This window comes from Myodes glareolus, chromosome 9 (assembly GCF_982192425.1).
Source record: "Myodes glareolus chromosome 9, mMyoGla1.1, whole genome shotgun sequence".
Classification (NCBI taxonomy): domain Eukaryota; kingdom Metazoa; phylum Chordata; class Mammalia; order Rodentia; family Cricetidae; genus Myodes; species Myodes glareolus.
Window position 1 is genome coordinate 45,544,054 of NC_142034.1, and position 21,432 is coordinate 45,565,485.

The window sequence follows — 21,432 nt, forward strand, 5'->3', positions numbered from 1 at the left end:
AGCCCACAGTGTGAATGAGCAGGTATTCCCTGCCGTTCTACCCAGACTGCACCACGGCTGGCGGGGGATGGGGGATCCCGATGGCCTGGAACCATCACTCTGCATGACCTCACACTCAGCGCTTTCCTGCTCCAGAGCCAAGGATGGCCTCCAAGTCCCAGGGAAGTGCCCTGGGTGAGAGCTCTCTCCCTGGGTACACCCTCTTTGCCACAGGGCCTGGCAGTGAGAAGTTAGGGAGGAGAGAGGAAGTGAGTCAGCTCCTTACAGAAATGGGAATGGGAGGGAGAAGAAATGAGATTAGGGGACAAAGGGCACAGGGGCTGCAAAGGTCATCAAGAAAGGAACCAGGTCCGACAAAGGTGGAGAAGAGAGATAAGGCTGACAAATCCAGGGGAGTCTGGATGGTCCCCCTGGCCAGAGAACCTGGTGCTGGTAGGCAGGCCCCACCTGAGGATGGAATCTGAGGCTGCTCCCCTTCCTGTTTCATGTCAGGGCTGGACAAGGCAAGGCCTTGTGGGAAAGGACTGGTCTCTACCCACAGGCCTCCCAGGCCTTCCCTATCCACTGCTGAGCCTGCTGCTCCTTGTGCTCCTGCAACCGAGGCGCCTTAGGACCTGGCCAAGAGAGAGCGCTATGTTTACATGTGCCGGTGGGGGGACTGAAAGCCCACCACTCTGAGATCCAGGAATATAGCAGTTCCCACTGGCCGAGCCCTCCTGCAGCCATCTCTGGTGGCCTCTATACCCACGTGGGAGCTGTCCTCAGGCTCCAGCTGGAATTTGTTGCTGAGACTGGAAGAGATCCTTACCATGAACCTTCCCAGCCTGCCGACATTCCAGCACGGAGGCAGCCTAGGGAAAAACAGCAGGGGGGAAGAGGAAACTGGGAACCCAAGCCACATTCCAACCCCTCAGAGACCTGCAGATAGGCACATTCCACTAGGGTCTTCTGGACCGGACATTGGAGGCTCCCTTGGGACCCTGACTCTCCAGCGGCTCATGTGGATTTCCCTGCAGGCATAGGAAGAGGCTGCACCTGGGTTTCTCTCACGCTACCCAGAATCCTGCTCACGGATACCTGTAGAACCTCATTCTCCCTCACTCCTGTGTGAGATGCCAATTCCTAAACACACAAGAGATAGTGAGTCAAGGCAAGGGAAGGCAGCATACTGCAGACAGGTCACCAGGGCCTAGCAAAGAGAAGCGTTCTTGTAACCAAACTTTAGCTACAGCAAGAATACCAAACAAGAGAATGGGAAACCAGTTTCTGGCTAAAGAACCATCTTATCATCCACGAATGCCCGCACAGGCCCCGCCATGCCCTCAACGCTGACCTCCACCTGCTGCATGAAGAAACACGCAGATAACTAACCAAGTCGCAATGGGTGCCACGAAGGAGAAGGCTGGGTGCTGCTAAGGTGGACCCAGACATGGTGTGAGGGGACCAGGGAAGGCCTCCCTGAGGAAGTGACATCCAAACTTTGGGAAATGCACACGTGCGCATGCGGCACACAGGAAAGCACTGTGGACAAGAGGACTGCCTCAGAATTCCAGACTAGAAACCAATGAGAGCCTCGGGGTGGATGCCCGCCTGAGGGGCCCTCCACTGGCCTTACTACCTCAACACCCACAAAATACACAGACCAATGACAGTGCACAGCCCTGTGCAATGCAGGGGAGCCTGCCATTGCCAGAGGTGACACTCCAGTGACCCTGCCACCCTCAGTTCTGAGGGGAATACAAGAGAAAGGGCCAAAAAGATGAGAAAGACACTGCCCATGCCTCCGAGATCTAGGGTCTGCAAGGGAAGCTATGTAAGGGGCAATACAGTGTGTTCCTCCTCTGGCCTGGGGGGACCACATCCTAACCTGCCAAAGGAGCTGTCCCGGCCCTGCGGAAGGCAGGCTTCCTCAGCTACCATCCTTCAAGCTTCAGTCACAATGGATACCACCTGGTGCCATCTGCTGTTCACCCCTCCAGCTGACTTTCAGGACACACTGAGAACATCCACACACCCTTCTTCAGGACAAGACAGGCACCTCTAGCTTCCTCTTCCTTCCTCAAGGTTTTTCTGTTCCAGTCATCACCACTAGGGCGCACATCTGCCCCCACATCCAAACTGCCCGGGGCACCACAGAAGCCCATACTCTTGTGGCCAGAGTCCATGCCAAGTGGAGGCTGAGCCAGCCAGGGCAGAAGGCTGGGCCCTGATGCCGAGGGGCATATGGCAGGAGATTAAGGAACTCAGAGTGGTGACCGAGGTCTAAGGAAAGAGTCTCCCAACCAAACTGCTGCCGACTGAAAAACAAGTTGTGCTGACACCGTCTTCCATTTAACAGATCAGGCTGTTGCCAACCACTGGCCGCCCCGCGGGGAGCTGGAATTGGCTGCCCCCCTGAAAGTGCCCAACAGGGGACAGGAAAACCATGAAAATGCCTCTCCTTCACAGTGCCTGTCTGACACAGTAGGTGCCCACAGACTTGTCCTGACGCCTGGGGCGCTTCCTACCAAGGACTGACAATGGAGGCGCCAGCCGTCCTGTCCTGGCAGCAGGGGAGCCCCTGCCTCAACTGGGTCATGGATCTCCACCACTCCCCCCACCATGCTGACTTCCACGCCAGGCCTCACGAGGAGAATCTAGCTGCTTGGTGCAGTGGGGTGGCGGGAACCCTGCTGGCAGGCAGAGTACATGCTTGTGGTTTCTGGGAAACACTATAGAGATCTGCAGCATTTTTAAAATACTTGTGTTCCCACCCGCCACACGCCCCCCTTTCACCCCACTCCCCAGCCACCCCCAGTCAGGGTGCTTGCCTATCTGGTATTTTCCAGAACCATTTCATTGTAAATATGAGATTAGAAGAAAGCAGAGGGCAGAGGGCAGTGTCCTGGGTGGCTCAGGGCAAGCTACTTTTAAGACCCTGCCCCCATGCCAAGCTGCGCCTACAAAAACAACCATTGACCAGGACATGTACCCACACCCCGTTCAATGTGGCCTAGGCACTGTGCCCACCACCCACGGGCTGGGTGGCCAAAGCACTCTGGGACTGCCCTTCATCACAAGGAAGTGGGAGAATGGAGCCTCTAAGGACAGAGATAGGAGACCTGGCAGGAGAGAATTAGCCTCACTGCTGGACTCTGGAGCCTGGTAATCCAGGACAGTGAAGCCCCAGTACTCCCATGACAGTGAAGCCCCGGTGCTCCCATGACAGTGAAGCCCCAGTGCTCCCAGGACAGTGAAGCCCCGGTGCTCCCAGGACAGTGAAGCCCCGGTGCTCCCAGGACAGTGAAGCCCCGGTGCTCCCAGGACAGTGAAGCCCCGGTGCTCCCAGGACAGTGAAGCCCCGGTGCTCCCAGGACAGTGAAGCCCCGGTGCTCCCAGGACAGTGAAGCCCCGGTGCTCCCAGGACAGTGAAGCCCCGGTGCTCCCAGGACAGTGAAGCCCCGGTGCTCCCAGGACAGTGAAGCCCCGGTGCTCCCAGGACAGTGAAGCCCCGGTGCTCCCAGGACAGTGAAGCCCCGGTGCTCCCAGGACAGTGAAGCCCCGGTGCTCCCAGGACAGTGAAGCCCCGGTGCTCCCAGGACAGTGAAGCCCCGGTGCTCCCAGGACAGTGAAGCCCCGGTGCTCCCAGGACAGTGAAGCCCCGGTGCTCCCAGGACAGTGAAGCTCCAGCACGTCCAGCACGTCCACGACCTCCCACTCATCACTTCTTGCACTTCTAACACCTGCCCACTGGCCCTTTATTATCAAAAGAATTTAGCTTGTGCACTCATGTACTAAGATTCTGATGTCAGAGGTGCCTGAAGCTTTGGCATAAAATGAAATAAAAATTTCCTGTTTAAAACAAACAAAAAAAAATCTCCAAACTCCTCTAAAGATCATTGGGGAAGAAATTAAAAACAGAAGTGCTATCAGACCCCAGACCCCAAGAGCACCCTGCAGCACCACCCCCACCGCACCCCCACCCCCCAGCAAGGCCAGTGCTCAGCAGCAGGCCCTAAGACCCTGGAAGCTATACAGTTTCCAAGCTGTCCGTGGAACCCCGAAGGTCCCATTCCTGATGGCACCTGGAACCTCGCTGACAAGGCTAATGTGGTTCATTCCATTTCCACTCAGGAGTCTTGAAATCCCACAACAGTCAAAGGGACTCTGGTGCCCTCTGCCAGACACAGGTAACCCGGACCAGCCGGTCTCCCACTGGTCTCCACCACAGAATCCTGGATAAGGATTCTGAACACCCAGGATGCCTTTTCTTCCATCAGCTGACTTGTTTATTTGGTTTTTCATTTATTTATTTATTTCAGTGCTGGGATAATACCCAGGACTTCCCCACATGCTAAGCAATGCTCTACAGTAGCCCAGCCGCTGCTGGCCATCTTAAAGAGAAAGTTTAGATAAAAGCCTGGGAATCTTCTTAAATAGAAAACTGTACCAGGAGGAAGGGCTGGAGACTGTGAAAGAAGAAGCTGCATCCTTGGATGGCTTAACAGATTGGGCAGGGTGGTGGAGGAGGTAGAGGAGGTAGTGGTGGAGGAGGAGATGGTGGAGGAGGAGGTGGTGGAGGTATTAGTGGCGCGGGAGGGGGGGAATAGGGGTAGGGGTGAGGTGGTTGGGGTGATGGTAGTGATATGGTAATGGGGGCAGGGTGGGGGTGAGGTGGGGGAGGTAGTAGTGATGCTAACTTCTCAAAGTCTCACAGGAGCCAGCTCGCCTTCTACATAAACACCTTCATCTTCTATAAAGACCCACAGAGGGCAGTGCCCCGGGCTAAGTTGCTGTCTCCAGCTCTGCCTTTTCCAGAGATCCCCAGAAGAAAGTTGCTGGGTGTTGCTGCTATCCAGTCTAACCCTCTCCTCTGGGAGGGGAGAACATACACTTTTACGGAACCAAGGGTCACTTCCACTAAGGTGGCCTCTGCTGACTGCCACCTTTCCTGCGGTCAGACTTGGCCACTTCCTCCTTCCCACCTTCCCTGCATTCTCAGCCTTATGCAAAAGCAGCCATGCTGTTCAGCTGCACATCTGCATCCAGGGCTGTGCTTCCTCAAGGTCATAGTTTACTTAGTTAATGCCCTCATGCCCAGCACTGGGCCTGGCCCTTAATCAGACTTCTCTGTTTATTGAGGGAATGAGTAAATGGCTCAGGAAAGTTTGGAAACTTTGAAGGGCCTGGCTCTTCAAGCAGACGTCCACTTAATGGATAGTTGTACAGGACAGGTGGCAGTGGCATGGGAACCAGGAGCTTCTTGCAGGCCTGCTGAGTGATTTCTGTCACTCAGACTCCAAGTTTCTCTAGCACCCTGGTTCATCCCTCACCCCCTTCACTGACACTCATGTAGTAGCTACAGGGCAGATGAAAAGGACTCACAGATTCTGCATACACCTTGTGCAAGGGAATCCCAAAGGTTGCCTCACCCTCGGGGCCTTCAAAACAGACCACAAAGAATACAGGCCTTGGTCTCCATCTGTGTGGGGGAGAGAACAGATGACTAGTCAACTCCCTTGGAGGCCCCTGGAGACAGGCAGCGTGTGGACACAGTTGACGGATGACCCGATGGACAGGGTGGCTGCCAGTAGCTGTCCCTATGGAGCTACTGTCATCAGGGTACCCCACCCAGAGGCTTGAGGATCCGGGAAGACTCTTGGCATGGAAGTGAGGTTGGAACTAATGCCAAGACGATGAGCAGAAGTTGGAGCGGGAGGAAGAGAAGATAAGCTGAGGGCCCCAAGAGAGTTGGCGAGCCTGCGCACTCAGCTCCTGGGGTCTGTCTGCAGAAGCTGGGAATGCTGGGCTCGCCCTGCTCCTCTGCTTGTGTGTGCGTGAGTCCTCATCACAACCCAACTGGGCAACAGTACAGAGATCCTTCCAGCCCCATGTGTCTTACATTGCTTCAGAAGTCGCATAGGCATGGGGTTCTCTATGGTGTCCTCTGTCAGATCTGTTAAGCTAACGGCTGGTGAAGATGGGTACCAGCTGGGCTTGTCCCATGGGGGCCAGAGCAAGCCAGACTTCAGGGATACCAGCTGTAAGGTGGATGCTACCAGCACCTTCCACGCTAAAGCATCCTCCTCCCTGGGGAGGGGTAGCAGCAGCTGGCTGGGAAGGGAAAGTGACTGAGAAACCTGAGACACCGGCACAGTCCCTGAGCTATGACAAGTAAACGTAGTGGCATCTGGGATGCCAGGCTCAGGGTCCCAGAGGCATGGCAGTGGTTCAACAGGGAGCTGGCAACAGTACTCTGGGGGATTCATGCTTGAAGAAGAAAATTCCATCTGTTGAAAGCAGTCCTGGCAGAGGAGAAGCTAGCCAAGCATGGCAGTATATTATGACCCTGGCTCTGTGATAACGTGCTTCCTTCTCACTGCCCCCTTTAGAGCAGCGTGTCTTAAGTTCAGCGTAGCTAGGCGGCAACACAGAGAAGATGCCCAGTGTGGGGGCTGCTCTCTCTCTCTCTCTCTCTCTCTCTCTCTCTCTCTCTCTGTTTTGTTTGTCTGTTTTACAATGGTGTACAAGCACTTTGTCTGCATGTATATATATGCACCTCAGCATGCCTGCCTGAAGTCCCAGGAAACTAGAAATTGGCTTCAGATCCCCTGAAACGGGAGTTATGTTTGATTGTAAGCTACCATGTGGGTGCTGGGAACCAGACCTGTGCCTTCTGCCTTCTGCACCAGCAACACATGCTTTTAACTGGCCAGTCATCTCTCTAGCCTCTTCTTTTTCTTATTTATTATTTCTAGCGTGTATATGTAGAGTCAGGTATGCATGTGGAGATCAGAGGACACTTTTTAGAAGTTGGTTCTCTCCTTCTCTGGGATTTGGGAACCAAACTCAAGACTGTTAGGTTTGCATGGTAAGTGCATTTACCTGCTGAGCCACCCGGCCCTCAGTGTGCATCTCTAGAATGATAAGTCCAGGTTCCTCTCTGGATTCCACGTAAGCATCTTCCTATCTACCAACCTCCCTTCTACAAAGCTGATTAAACTCAACCAGTTCCAGTATAAAGGAAGGCCTGGAACCCAAGTCCAATGTACCTGCCTAAGTCTGACCTGTTACTCTCAGTCTCCCCTGGGCCTAGCATACTGCAAGCTTGAGCCAACATGCTCAGCATCCTACTCCCCCTCCCTGGGAGCCAGGCTCTGCTGCTTCCTCCCCGCTTCCTCCCCTTCTGACTTTGGCACATCTGGCCAGTCACTTAGTGCTGAAAGGTCCCAGGTAGGTCATGCATTGCTCAGACTGCAGGGCATAGATCTGGACAGTCCTAAAACATACAGCTGGACGGGAAACAATGACTAAAGGTCACCTATCCTTCATATTCCATGTACACACAGGACATTCAAAATTCTTTCACTCTTCCTGCACCAAAAGACCCCTGAGGACAGAAGTCTTGATGCTCCATGGAGAGCTACCCATGTTTGCTATGAATCTCATGCCCTCCACTGGGTTTTGTCTCGGGAACAGTCAGGATGCAAACTCTCTCTGCGGTGTTGGTAACTCTACACTACAATCTTGGTTTACAGGTTCTTTCTGACCCAGCTCCTGCTAGCTCATCTGCTGTTCCACGCCTCCCTCACTTGGAGTAAAAGGAAAGCCCTAGCAGACAGAAGTCATCTCCCCCAGAACTGTAACCACGACAACACCCCAGATAGCCATGATTATAAGTCACTTATCATATTGTTTTCACCTGAGATCTAAATAACATGGACTTCCTATATCCTTCCTTCCTTTCTTTCTTTCGTTCGTTCATTCGTTCTTTCTTTTTTCTGAGGCAGGTTTCTCTATGTAGCCTTGGCTGTCCTGGAACTCCCTCTGTAGATCAGGCTGGCCTTGAGCTCACAGATTTGCCTGCCTCTGCCTGTTGAGTGCTGGGATTAAAGGTGTGCACCACCCATTGCCTTGCTGGACTTCCTATACTTCAATGCTCACACACTCTTAGATCTGGAAGTGGCACCTGTTAGCCTCCAACTTAGGGCTCAGGAAATATGGTATCCAGGCCCCTATGGTATCTCTATATGATGAAGCTGAACACTTCCTCACCAACTACCCACAGCATCTCCCTCCTCCTGATTGTGCCAGGGAAGTTCAGGCAAAAGCTGATCTTTACGCAATGACCTTGAAAAGTCACAGGCTTAATTCAATCACGTCACTCTAAAAGGGTATTGGAGGGAAACAGCAGATCAAGAGGCCCAGTTGAATTGCAGAGGGCTTTGTCCCAGTGAACTTTTGGGAGATTGCCTTCAGCGTCTTAACAAGGCACAGGGAAGCAAAGCTGTGACTTTAATATTAGAGTACCTAGTAAGGGGCACCCTCTCCTGGGGTGGCACCTCCCTACTGGTCCAGCTTTCCATCTTATCACTTGCCAAGCTCTGCTCACAGTTCCTGGGTACCCTCAATCACCCACTTAAGTACACCAATGGGAGATGCTCACGTGCCCACTCCCTGCTCACCCCTAAAGCACTCACATCAGCCGGCTCCCTGCGGTGTCCCTCGCCAGTTCGCAGCCAGCTCCGGCTCAGCTCACTAAGTTCTGGGATGGGTTGTACCTTGAGCCGTACACTGTCCCCAGACTGCCGGATCATCTCCACAATTTCATCCCTGGACTTATTCTCCACATTCTGTCCATTAATCTCCACCAGTCGATCTCCTGGCACTAGCCCCAAGGCCAGGTCCTTGGTGCCTGCTCCTGGCTCAGCAAAGTGAACCACCCGTCGATAGGCCTGACCATCAGGGGCCCGGTCCAGCATGGTTGTGCGCCGAAGTGAGAAGCCAAAGTCTCCTGTGGGTCTTCGTTGCAACTCCAGCTCCCGGAGAGCAGGAGGTGGCGGGGGCACCACAGCTGGGAGACGTAGGTCAGCTGGGAATCTTTTAGTCACCAGCTCAGGGACTCGAGACCGTGGTCCTGGTCGAGGGACACCTAGCCCAGGATGTTGCATTAGCTGTCCCTCAAGCGTCCTCACCTCTACCTGAGGTGATGGGGCTGCAGAGTGCTCAGAGGGGGTGGAGGTCTCTGAAGCACTCTCATCCCGGCTCCGTTGGGAGAAAGAAAAACGTTTGACAATCATCTGAGAGTTCTGCTTGGCCAGTGAGCCGAACTTGGCTGCCCGCTGCAGCACAGAGCCACGGAAGCTGCCTTCCTCGCCCTTGAGGTCATCACTGGAGCTGGCTGTACTTAGATGGCCTGAGTCCAGGATGATGCTGCCCCGATTGCTGTCAGAGTCAATGTCAGTCAGGTGCAGGTCAGAGCCACTGGCCACCTTGATAGGGATGGGGTTGGAGATTTCCAGGCGCGTCTTGGATTCACGCTTGGAGGACCGGTTCAGGTTGAAGAAGCCACGGCGCATGCTCATCTCTTCGAGGCTCCGCAGTTCTGCGGCTGACATCCGCTCTTTCTTCTCCTTTTTCTCCTTCTTCTCCTTCCGCCCACCATCTTTGTCCTTATCTTTCTTCATGAGGTTAAACATGGTGGGTGTGCTGTTTTTAGGGGGTGTACCCCCAGCGGATTACGGGTGGTTAATGCAGCGTCTTTGGACCCCACCTTGGAGCTGCAAATAGATATTGAGAAAAGCTATTCAGTCTTTTCCAACTCAGACAGAAGCAGCTGATACTGATAAACCAGTCACCCTTCATCGAGTGCTAATGATGTACCAGGCACTCTGATTTACATAATTTGATCTAACATCACTCTTTAGACCAAAGTGAGGTATACCTGGAGAGACTTGACCTACGGGAAGCCCGGTGACAACCTGGAACCCAAATGAAGAACGGAACAGAAAAGAAAGCAGGAGGAACTCTGCAGCACCCCCTCCCCACAAGCAGGGGAGCAATGGACTGAAGCAATGGACACCCCATGTAACTAGGCTCCTTCCCATGCCTGGTGTCCCCAGAGCAGCAGTCTTGCTCTGCTCAAAGCAAGACTCAAAGACCTTGAAGGGTCCAACTTTTTAAAACAATATTCATTTGTATGAGTGTTCTGCCTGCCTGCCTGCACCACATGTGCCATAGAAGACTAGAAGGGTGTTGGATCCCTGATACTAGAGTTACACAGAGAACAGGCCATGTGGATGCTGGGAACTGAATCCAGGCCCTCTGCAAAAACAAGCACTTTCAACCACTGAGACATCTTTCCAGCACCTGGGATCAGGCATTGTTTGATGTCTCTTATCGGGAACTACACACACACACACACACACACACACACACACACACCCTCCTTCCTATTCAACCCCTGCAAACATTCCTGCAAACATCTTCATGTCTGCATCACAAATAGAAAAATGCACTTAGGAAGTTAAGGTTCTATCCATGAAATAAGTGTCTCTTCTAAGGCTCTGGATGCCCAAAGTAAAGTAGGGAGGGAAGGAAGGGGAAATCCCAGACTGTACACAGGACAGACAGTTGTGTGGTGGGGGTGGGGTGGGGTCAACTAGATAAACAGGATCCTGAAAAACTCACATCCTTCTCCTCCCCCCCCCCCACCCCCGCCTCCCCGACCAACACCTAAATATAGCCTAGGGAAGAAAGTTGTGGTGGCCCCAGAGAAAGGCCCAGCTCCAAGATGTGAGCACCTGTGGTCCCAACCCACCCCCACTCTCATGCACACCCAATTGGGGGCAGGACTAAGAAAAACCTGGTGGGGGTGGAGCTCAGAGAGTGGTTCTTGTTCTAACCAGCAGGGAACACAAAATAGAAGTAGGCCATACCATCTAATTAGAAATTAACTGTAATTTTTCTCTCTCTATGCAAGCCTCCCCTCTGAATTCCAGACAGAGGATCTATGAACTTACCCCTCCAGTAATGGCCTATTGCCAGCCCCTGTACAGGCATTTCCTCTCTCTGCCCCACCCCCACAGCCAGGCAAAGACCTGCAGTAGCCCCATTCCATTGAGAAGGGACCAACTCCCACCAACCAAGGTTCAATGCCCAGGAAGACATCAAGACCAGGAACTCCCAAGGGCCCTGTGCACTGCCTAATTGCTTCCCCTCTGCAAATCACCCTGATCCATGTGGTTCCTGGCAGATCTTCCTTCTAAAGCAGTACTATCTATAAGAAATAAAACACAAATCAATACATATGTGTATACATTCATGTTTTTCAATGTTTAAAAAGAAACAAGTGAAGAGGATGGAGAAATGGCTCAGCAGTTAAGAGCACTGGCTGCTTTTCAGGAGGACGCCAGGTTTGATGGCAGTCCACAACCATCTATAACTCCAGTTCCAGGAGACCCAATGGCCATGTCTAGTCTCCACAGGCACCAGGCACATATGTGGTGCACATACATAAATGCAAACAAAACACCCACACACATAACATAAATAACAACAAGAAAGAAACAGGTGAATTTGGGCAGGGTGATACACACCTATAATTCTAACTACATGGAATTTTAAATTTGAGGCAAATTTGGACAGGAAATAGAAACCTTGTTTCAAAAACAAACTAAATAAACTTAAGTTTAATAATATATTTTACTTGATATAATATATCCAAATTATTGTCATCTCAATATGTAATCTTCATAAAACATTGATATATTTAATATTAAATTTCACATATTTAGTTCTGTTCTGGTCTTAAATAAGTAAGTAAACCAGGCAGTGGTGGTGCACGCCTTTAATCCCAACACTCAGGAGGCAGACGCAGGTAGATCTCCATGAGTTCAAGGCCAGTGTGCGCTACAGAGCTAGATCCAAGCCAGCCAAGGCAACACAGAGAAACCCTGTCTCAAAAATACAAAAATAAATACATAAATAAGTAAATAAATTCCGGTATGGGATTTACATTTAGAGCACAATTCAATTCAGACAGACTACACTTCAGATATTGAGTCCAGTCCAGCGATAGACTGTATCCTGGCTTTAAAGTATAAGCAGGCTTAGCAAACTATGAGGAAAAAGCCAGTAAGCAGCACTCCTCCATGGCCTCTGCCTTGAGTTCCTGCCCTGACTTCCCTTCAGGATGAACTGTGAAAACCCTTTCCTCCCCAGACTGCTTCCGGTCATGGTGTTTATCATGTCAAAAGAAGGCAAACCAGGACAGAATGTGTTCACAGGGTAAGAAATCTGGTGTGATCACTAACTCCTTACAGCTACTGTAGCAAGTACCCATTTCCCTCTCTGACTGCAGTTTCTGTGTGTGTGCGCTGTATAACGTGTGGTTATACACGTGCATATGGAAACAAGAGGTCAACAAACTCAGGCAGGGTCTTTCACTAGCCTGGAGCTCAGAGTAGGCTATGCTAGCAGGCTACTGAATTCCAGGGACCCACCTGTCTCTGCTCCCCAGCACTGGGGTTACAGCCTATACCACATTCATGCCCCTCTCGCTTGCTTTTTGTTTGTTTTGTTTTTGTTTGTTTGTTTGTTTAGCCTGAGTCCTGGGGAAGGAACTCAGGTCGTTGTGCGTAAAAGGCAAGCCCTTTACCTACTAAGCTATCGCTCCAGCTCCTCTGGCCTCAGTTTCTCCTTGGTAAACTGAAATTTTTGCTCCTAAATGTTCCAGTGAACAGTACCTGGAAGCCGGAAGACAGGAAACAAACCCCTCTAAGTCCAATCAGGAGCATTTGTGGTCAGCTGGCTCTGGACTTGGGGCAGTGGGAATGAGGGACAGCTGGCCCTGTCTGGGGGAATATCAAGGCACAGATCCATCCTGTGCCAGGCTATGGGGTCTTTGGCTGGTCACCCCACACTGCCCTAAAGGGCTAAGGATGGCTCCAGGATACCTGGAGGAGAAAATGAAAACAAACGGAAAACTCTTGGAGACTTAAGAGGGGACAAAGAAGGGGGTCTTAGCCACGGCCCAACCCACAGAAAACCCAACTGTCAACCATGTTGTCCTTACCCAATCCTGGCTTTGCTGGAGGTTAGATAGCCGAGGACCATCAACGGAAAACAGTCCCAAGATTCTAGAATCTTTGAGCTAGAAAAGTCCCTTCGAAGTAATCTCATGCAAACCCCTCTCTCGTGGCTAGCTTGTCCCTCACTGTCACTGCAACAGGCAGGACCAGAGAGCACCACAGGGACACTCTGACTAAAACTGCTAAGGATCCTGTCTGTATCTAGGCCTGGATTCGCCACAGACCTCAGGGGACCTTGAGCCTGTCACTTGGCTCAAGGTTGAACTAAAAGATCTATCCCTCTTCCAGCTCTAAAATTCCAACAGTCCAAGTCTCTTGTGGACACAAGTTAGCTATTAACTTTCAGTCAAAGACACTCCTCTCATTACAAGCCCAGGGCCTTGGAGACTGCGCTGAGAGTCGCTTACCACTCCTGTTCTGCCGCTACTATCTGCACAGCTCACAAGGCGCCCCATGTGGTCGGGCCCGCACGTGTCTACCACTACCTGCTGCCTCCACAGAGCCTCTCTCCAGAACCAAATCCGCAATGCAGTTGCAGCGGCCACTGTATGCCTCAGCCTTGTTCAGTTCAGCCTTGCTCAGTTCTCAGAGTCCATGGACTTGCCAGTCGTCCCGGTGCCCAGAGGAAAATCTCCAGCAGCTCTGAAACCACCACCTCCCAGATCCTCAATCAGACCCGCCCCTTCCTCTCTTGCCCTCTCCCTTCCTTCGGTGTGACTTTAGCCTTGTAATATCCTGACTTCTGTCTCTAACTCCCCTGACCAGGAAGCTTTTCCTAATTTTGACTGGAGGAAAGGTATGTCCCTAAGTTATCTTGACCCTCCTGTCTCGAAGAATAATCTGTCGACTCAGCTGCTTTATCTTTTTAGAACAGTGAACCTCTTTTTTGTTTTGTTTGTTTCTGGTCCCCCACCACGTGCCCCCTCCCCAGACAAGTTTTCTCTGTCCCTAGCTGGCCTTGAACTCCCAGAGATCCACCTGCCTCTGCCTCCCGATTGCGGGCATTACCACCGGCCCGGCTTAGGACAGTGAGCCTCTTGAAGGCAAGGACACCCAACTCAAAGATGCCCCCATCAGCCCAAAACACAAGAATAAATAATTTACATGTTCACAAAATACACTGCTACTCATGCAACAAGAATGAATCTCAGAACCACAGAAACAAGAGCGAAAGGAACTATTGACAAAAGCATACACGTTAATACGATTCTATTTGGGTTTTGTTTTGATGGGGTTTCTCTGAGTAACAGCCCTGGCTGTCCTGGAATTCGCACTATAAGACCAAACAGGCCTCGAACTCGAAAATCTGCCTGCCTCTGCCTCCCGAGTGCTGAGATCAAAGGTGTGCACTACCAACGCCTGGCTTTAGATCTTTGTATATAGACAGTAAAGCCCAAAGGTGTGAAGGTGAGCCAGTGAGCACATGGCCAGATGAAGCTGCTTGAGTCCACAGCCCTCCATTACTACTGCTAAGAATACAGACAGGAAATTCACAAATGCAGAAACACAAAAGGCCAGCTTCCATAATGGACACAGACATGCGATACGAACACATAGTATTTTTCACTTAGTAGTTTAATAAAAAACTTCAAGAGCAATATCACCTAGGGTGTGGGAAACAGACTCTCATATATGCTGATCAAAGTACACACTGATGTGATTTCTTTAAAAAAAATTTAATTGCATTGATTTATTCTAGGGTGGGGGCAGTATGCACAGGTGGAGGTCAAAGGACAACTTGTAGAAGTCAGTTCTCTCTTTCCAGGCTCAGGGGATCAAACTCAGAACTCAGGTCAGCAGTCTCGGTGGCAATGCCCTTACCTGCTGAGTCACCTCACCGGCCCCATAAGTTCTTTCTTTTGAGTATCAAAAAGGCCTGGTCACTTTTATTATAAAAATAGGAACTGCTATGTTAGCCTAGCAGTGGTGATGAAAGCCTTTAATCCCGGCACTTGGAGGCAGGGGCAGGCAGATTTCTGAGTTTGAGGACAGTCTGGTCTATAGAGCGAGTTCCAGGACAACCAGGGCGACACAGAGAAATCCTGTCTCGGGGTGGGAGGATGGGGGAACAGGAACTACTTCACGAACTTGTATGTGATCCTTGCCAGGCACCATGCTAATCCCTGGATTATTCAATTTTAGTGTACATACTGTGGGAGTAAGCCCTGGCATGATTCTCTAGTAGAGCAAGCAGGTGGTTCCTATGAAATTATCTATATAATTTAGATAATTTAATATAATTTAGATAATTTAGACCAGTTCGATTATCTTAAAATTTTATGTGTATATGTGTGTGTGTGTCTACTTGAGTAACACCATGTGTGTGCAGGTACATGAAAAGGCCAGAAAAGGGTGTCCAATCCCTTGGAGTTGTTACAAGTGGTTATAAATCCAGGCCCTGGTAGCAAACGTCTTTGAAGGTGGATCTCTGTGAGTTCAAGGTCAGTATGGTCTACTAGCGAGTCCAGGAGTGCCAAGGCTACACAGAGAAACCCTGTCTGGAAAAACCAAAAAAGAAAAAAGAAAACAACAACAAAGTTGTTATGAGCTGTACAGAACCGAATTTGGGTCCTCTGGAGGAGCAAGTGCTTTTAACCACAGTGCATCTCTCTAGCCCCTGCCTGTTCAATTCTACTTGTGGGTCATCTATACATGGTTCACACAATAAACAAAAACTAATCTTTTGTGGCTTTATTTATAATGGCAAATCTATAAACATGAATGTGCATCACTAGAGGAACTGCTAAATTATAAAATAACTAGGAAGTTATTAAAAGAATGAGGAAGAGGCTGTGGGTATGATTCAGTGTTAGGGAGTTTGTCTAGCATGTACAAGGCTAGAGGTTCAATTCCCCAGACTGAAAAAAAAAAAGGAGGGGGGTATATTTGTGTATACTGGGAAAAATTCTATAGTGTTAAATACAAAGAAAAGCAAGTTATTGGACAGTATATACTGATTTCTCTTTTTAATGTGTACAAGTGTTCTGTTTGTATGTACTTATAGGGGCCACTTGCAAGTCTGGTGCTTTCGGAAGCTACAAGAGGGCACTGGCTACCTTAGAACTGGATTACAGAAGGCAGGAGCCACCATGTGAGTGCCGAGGATGGAACTCAGGTCCTCTGGAAGAGCTGAGATGTCTCCCCAGGTCCATGTTGCTAAAATTTTTCCTCGTTTTGTTTTTGGAGACAGGGTTCCTCTGTGTAACAGCCCTGACTGTTCTGGAACTCACTCTGTAGACAGGTTGGCCTTGAACTCACAGAGATCCGCCTGCCTCTGCCTCCTGAGCTCTGGGATTAAAGGTGTGCTCCACAACCACTCAACCGATAAATTTTTTAAATATATGTATGTATATGTATGTGAATGTACATGTGTATATTACATATTTTATTTGCATGTTCAAGGGGGGAAACGTATGCTTTGAAGAGATACAGATTTTAGAACAGTTAAAAAGCAGATTTGTGGTATATGTGTGCGTGTATGTATGCACACTTTTAATTTTTATTACATTTTATTTATTTATATGTTTATATGTGTTTATGTACCACAGCACCACTGCAGACATAAAAGGTCAACTTGTGAGAGTTCTCTCCTTCTATCTACCATGAAGTTCTCAGGAATTGAACTCAGATCGTTGGGCTTGGCAGCAAGTACCTTTACCAGCTGAGTCATTTTTCTGACCTATGTTATAATTTTTTACAATATGAATATTCAGCTGGTAGGTGTATGTGTGTGCAAGTGTGGACAAGGGAACTGAGTGGAATGGGATTTTGAGCAACTTTTCTGCATGCTTTATTTTCTATAGGAAACATAAAAATATGTATGTTAATTTATATTTTGATGTAACATTTAACTTTCTCTCTACACATACGCATAACAAGCCTTTAAAGTTCTGCAGAGCTGGCCCAATAGCTCAGCGGTAGAGGGTTTGACTGACACCTGTGACAGGCCTGGGTTTGAATGGCCAGCACTGCACCAAAAACAAAACAAAAGGTCTGACTCCAGAGTCGGAGATGGGCAGGGTGATCATTTCATAAAATGAAAAAGGGATTCTTGACAATGTAGTGAGTGAGCAATCCCCTAGCATCAAAGCCGTAAACAAGATTTGCCATGGTCAGTATAAGGCTTGCCTTCTTGTCTTCAAAACTTTCAAGTGGTGTTCTGTGGCTTTAGGACAGAATTAAATGGACCATCCCACCACGGGGAAAGCAGAAACCCCAGGAAATGGAAACTACTATAGCATTAGTGTCCCCAAGCGGAGGTCCTAACTAGGCTGCTGTGGATGGATCTTTAGGTCAGTCCCCCGCCCCCACGCCACCCCACACTCATAAATAAATACAAAGGAAATGCCTTTCCGGAGGGGGCCGGCCTCTCTCCCTTGGCCTCTGACCTCGGGAGCCGTGGTTCCCTCCAGCTGAGGTCCCTCTTCCCCAGGCCGGCCTGCGACAATGCAGCGCCACGCAGGGTCGCGCAGGCTGACCTGGCCCACGTCCGCCGCTTCTGCTGAGCTCCGCAGTGCCGCGTGACTCACTGCCAGGTCACACGGAGCTTATCTGGCTCCAGGTGTGCACGCTTCTCACATGACATCAGCCGGCCCGCCCAGAGCAGCCCAGTAGCCCTGTGGCCCTTGGCGTTTCCTCGCCAGCCAGCCCGCAGAGCAAGCAGCAGCATCTGCAGTCCGGCACCGCCTGCTGCTGCGGAGCCCACTCCCACACAAGCAGCAAGCTGCGGGGGCAGAGGAGGACCAGAGCGGGAGAATGCCCGAGGACAGCCCTCTCTCCAAGTGTCACCTCAGCCACCAGTGCCTTCTGTCCACAGCCCAACCCTGCCATCCCTCCGCAGGTCACCCACTCCTTCTGGGTGACCTTGAGCAAGTGGCATCTCCTCTCCAGCCTCGGGTCTTCCAACTGTAAAATCTTTACGGGTCTGACTGCACAGACTTGCCCCAAACCACTGCTTGAAGGAAATTCTGCTCTACTAGAAGATACAGGTTTGAATCCCTTTCTGTCTCAGACTTGCCATGTGACCTTGAACCCAACACTATCTCTCTGAACAGAGAATTTATAGATATATAAATTCGACTATATATGTATATATGTGTGTATATATGTATGTAATATATATAGCCAAAGATGATAAAGTACTGGCAAAAAGAGAAACCCATCGTTGAGTCCTGTAAAGGCCTCAGTCTACAACATAAAACCCGTTTGTCTAAACAGAAATGTCAAGGGAGTACGGATCATTTACACGCCACACAATTCCTACCTCCACAAAGGGGAGGAAGATGAAGCAGGTGGGGGGGTGGACTAGAGAGTCACCACCCACTCCTGCCACTCTAGCTTCAAACTCTACTGCTCTGCGGCCTCTACTTCTGGCTACCCCAGAAAATAGTTAAAGAAAAAAAAATAGACCTCAGTAGAGCTGGGGTGGGGAAAGAAAACGATGACTGGGGTAGGATGAGGAGTAAAGATCTTAAAGCAGCCGGGATTTAACCCAAAGCACAACTTTAAAACTTCATTCCTGAGTGCTAGGAGGACCTGTCAGTCAGAACACACAGTGGCTCCCCAGCCCTTCAGTTTTACCCTCCATACCAGGACTCACGTAAAAGCTCTGTTTCCAGTCTGCGGTGCCCACTCCGTAGGGGCAGCTCTGTGGTTCAGCCGAGCAAAACGGCCCTGCTGCCCCCAAATCCTTTGACACACTTAGACTGGATGAAGACTTCCGGAGTCCCAACTCCCTGCTCCACCCCAGCAGGGTGGATTCCCTTTTCACGGAATGCCCAGTTGTGCTCCACCCAGTGCACCTACAGATACCTGCTTCAGGGGAGCCTTACACTTTTCGGGTCCCATTTTTGAAGATGCGTGCCCCCTTCAGCGAGCAGCCTCCAGCAAAGCCATTGAAAGGGATATCTATCTGGGCAATAAGCCCAGACAGCACTGGAGTCAGGAAGGGCACCATCCCTGTGAGGAAGGCTTCTAAGGAAGAAGCCTTCAGACACACAACCTGGGACCCGAGCCAGGCCAGGAGAGAGCAAACAAATGAGATACTCAGATACCAAGTATCCGGTAGTCAACTATCCAAAGTCCAAGCTCTCAAAGGAAGTGTCCATAGCCAGTGACCTTCCTACTCACTCCCTCCTCCCCTGGCTACAACCCTTCCTCAGTCCCCTCAGCCTGCAACACAACAGCTCACCCCATTGTTTTCCTGGAATTGAGGCTCCACTTCCAGCATCCTTAATCCCCAATAGCCAAGCACACCTCCACCCAAGGCTATATATAACCAACCAAGTCTCGTCCAGCAACCAGGAAGATCCTTCCTGGAAAACTTCCTTACAAAAGGAGGGAGGGGAAGCTGAGGAGGTTGCAGGCCTTTGGCAAAGACCCAACAAGGCCTGTCAGGAAGCCAAAGACATCAGAAGGGCAACTTTCAATATTCCCAAATAGAAAGTAGCCCCAGAACCAGAAAGGGTGGGTGCACAGTTTAGCCAAGCCTGTTGCCATGGCAACAGGACACCAACCTGCTCAAGAAAAAAAGCTCCAGATTTGGTGAGCATAAGCCAAGGCAGCCAGAATTCATCATCCTGCTAGAGGGGCCCCGCTCTTAGCCCTGCAGTGAACTTCACCTTCTTTCCAATACGACCCCAGTGCATTCGCTCAACTACGGGGGAGGGGGGGCGTTTTCAGGGGCGCCTCAGCCACCGATAAGTCAGGGACACAGAGAGGCACAGTCGACCTATGCAAACAAGCCCAGGGCTTTAGTGCGATGAAGGGAGACAGATCCTAATTCTATTAACTGGAGGACTACCTGAGGGCAGGAAGGCCCCACAGGGCAGCCCCCTCCAGGAAGTGCTTCCTTGGCCTCTCCACCGCACATCAGGAGGCTGACAAACACAAGCCTTGTCGGATAAAATACCAGGCAAAATGAGTACAGAAACAAGTTGGCTGTCCTCCCCTTCCCACCTCCAACCACCCTGAGCTCCTTCTGGCGGCAGTCTTTCTAACTAATCAGTAGGACACATGTGCCTTGCCACAGGGCGACACCCCCACAACAATGCCCCAACCTGTGGTGTGTGCTGGCAGGCCTTATCTCTTCCAGGAGTGTGACCCCCACTCCTTGGGTCATGCTGGGTACCAACCCGTGTGCCTCTAGCACTGGGAAGGGCGGGGGCACCTGACCCTGCCACCTCCCCTTCCATTGGCGAAACAACTGGCATGGCAGGTTCGCAGGGCGGGGCATCGGTGCTCTCTCCCAGAGGCCTGGGGCAGGCTGCCCTACCTTCCCACACACACCCCACCCCTTGCAGGGAAAGGTGAAGTGGGCAACCAGTTAAGCGGGACAGCCTACACTGCTAATCCCCCTAGCCTGACATTCGCCCACCCGCCCCCATCATCTGTCCCAAGAGGAGGGGGCCCGGGAAGCGGGGTCTCCATTGTTTTGCCAGCTGTCTAGCAGCTGCTCTTTTGAGAGGAGCCCGCTGTCGGCCTGGCAGTGAAAGGGTGAAGGCCGCTGGCAGGGATAAAGGACTCGGCGGAGGTGCTCGCTTTCCTCGCTGTCTTCCTCAGTGCCTCACCCGCTCGCTTCATTTGGGGGTCTCGGGCCTAGCCCAGAGATGCCCCCCGACCCAGTTCCGAGGCTGCAGCCCCCATCCCACAGCTCAGGGCCACCTGGGTCCTCTAAACCTTCAGTCCCTTCCCAACCCAAGGCCACCCTATCCTGCCTTCGGCGCCCAGCCTGCCAGCCCGGGCCCCGCGCTTTCCCTGCCCGCCGCTCCCGATCTGCCCCCACCCGGGCTGTCCAGCCCCGCGGCGCCGCCAGGGAAGGAGCCTAGAGTCCGGGCCGCCGCTTCCAGGGAACAGGGGAGGAGCAGGAACCCGCGGGCCCCGCCGGCCGGCCCGAGCCCACCGCGCCACCCTCCCGGGCCCGGCTCACCCCCGCGGGACTTCCCCGTACTCACCGGCCGCCGGAGCCCGCCCGGCAGGCAGCAGGAGCGGAGACGCGGCATCCAGCGGCCCCGGCCGGGTCCCGGCTGGAGCGCAGCACGGCGCAGCGCAGCGCCGCCCCCCGCGCCCGCGCGAGTCGAGCGGACCAAAGGGCGCCCCCTGCTGGAGGCTGACTGCATAGGCACCCGCCGGCCTAATGCCTGGGCGAGCCGCCAGACTTGAGCCAAGCGGGCGCTCGGCGCTGCCCAGGGGTGATCCGCACTGGACTCCAAAACCCCGGAGGCCCTGTTCGAGAGGTCTTGCCTGGAGATTTTGTCCGCTCTAACTGCTGGAGACTGCGGGCATATCCGAAGGTGCTGAGCTACACTGTCCAGGAAAGACACCAGAGGGACATGCTAAATGTTCTAACTTTGGAAGTTCTACCCAAGGCAGCCACTGGACATTCATAGACTTGGTCAGGATAGAACTTTTCAAAGGTTGTAATTGAGTCTTGGTGGCTGCCGTTTCCCAGAGTGACTCTGCAGAGGTACACCAAAGTCCCTGCTGTATGGTACCAATTGGTTAAATCCAAGGGGCACTTCCAAAGCTCCACCCCAAGGTGGAAACAGGCTCTCAATGGCTTAGTCTGAGAATTCCCTTGAGA

General features: G+C 51.6%; 1 protein-coding gene across 16 annotated transcripts in view; it reads right to left on the reverse strand.

The window, feature by feature from the left end:
• Myo18a (myosin XVIIIA) overlaps positions 1 to 20,929 on the reverse strand; it is a 98,442-nt gene extending 77,513 nt beyond the window's left edge. For 15 of the 16 annotated variants that reach the window (XM_087910269.1, XM_087910268.1, XM_087910267.1 and 12 more), the window contains exons 1-2: positions 20,804 to 20,929; positions 8,460 to 9,539 (exon numbers count right to left, since the gene is read on the reverse strand). In XM_087910269.1, coding sequence (XP_087766395.1) covers positions 8,460 to 9,458 — 999 coding nt within the window. In that variant the 5' untranslated portion in view covers positions 9,459 to 9,539; positions 20,804 to 20,929. Of the gene's footprint in view, positions 1 to 8,459; positions 9,540 to 12,835; positions 13,081 to 20,803 lie in introns of those variants that run through there. The other variant, XM_087910253.1, reaches the window with a different exon arrangement.
• Positions 20,930 to 21,432: the final 503 nt, after the last annotated feature.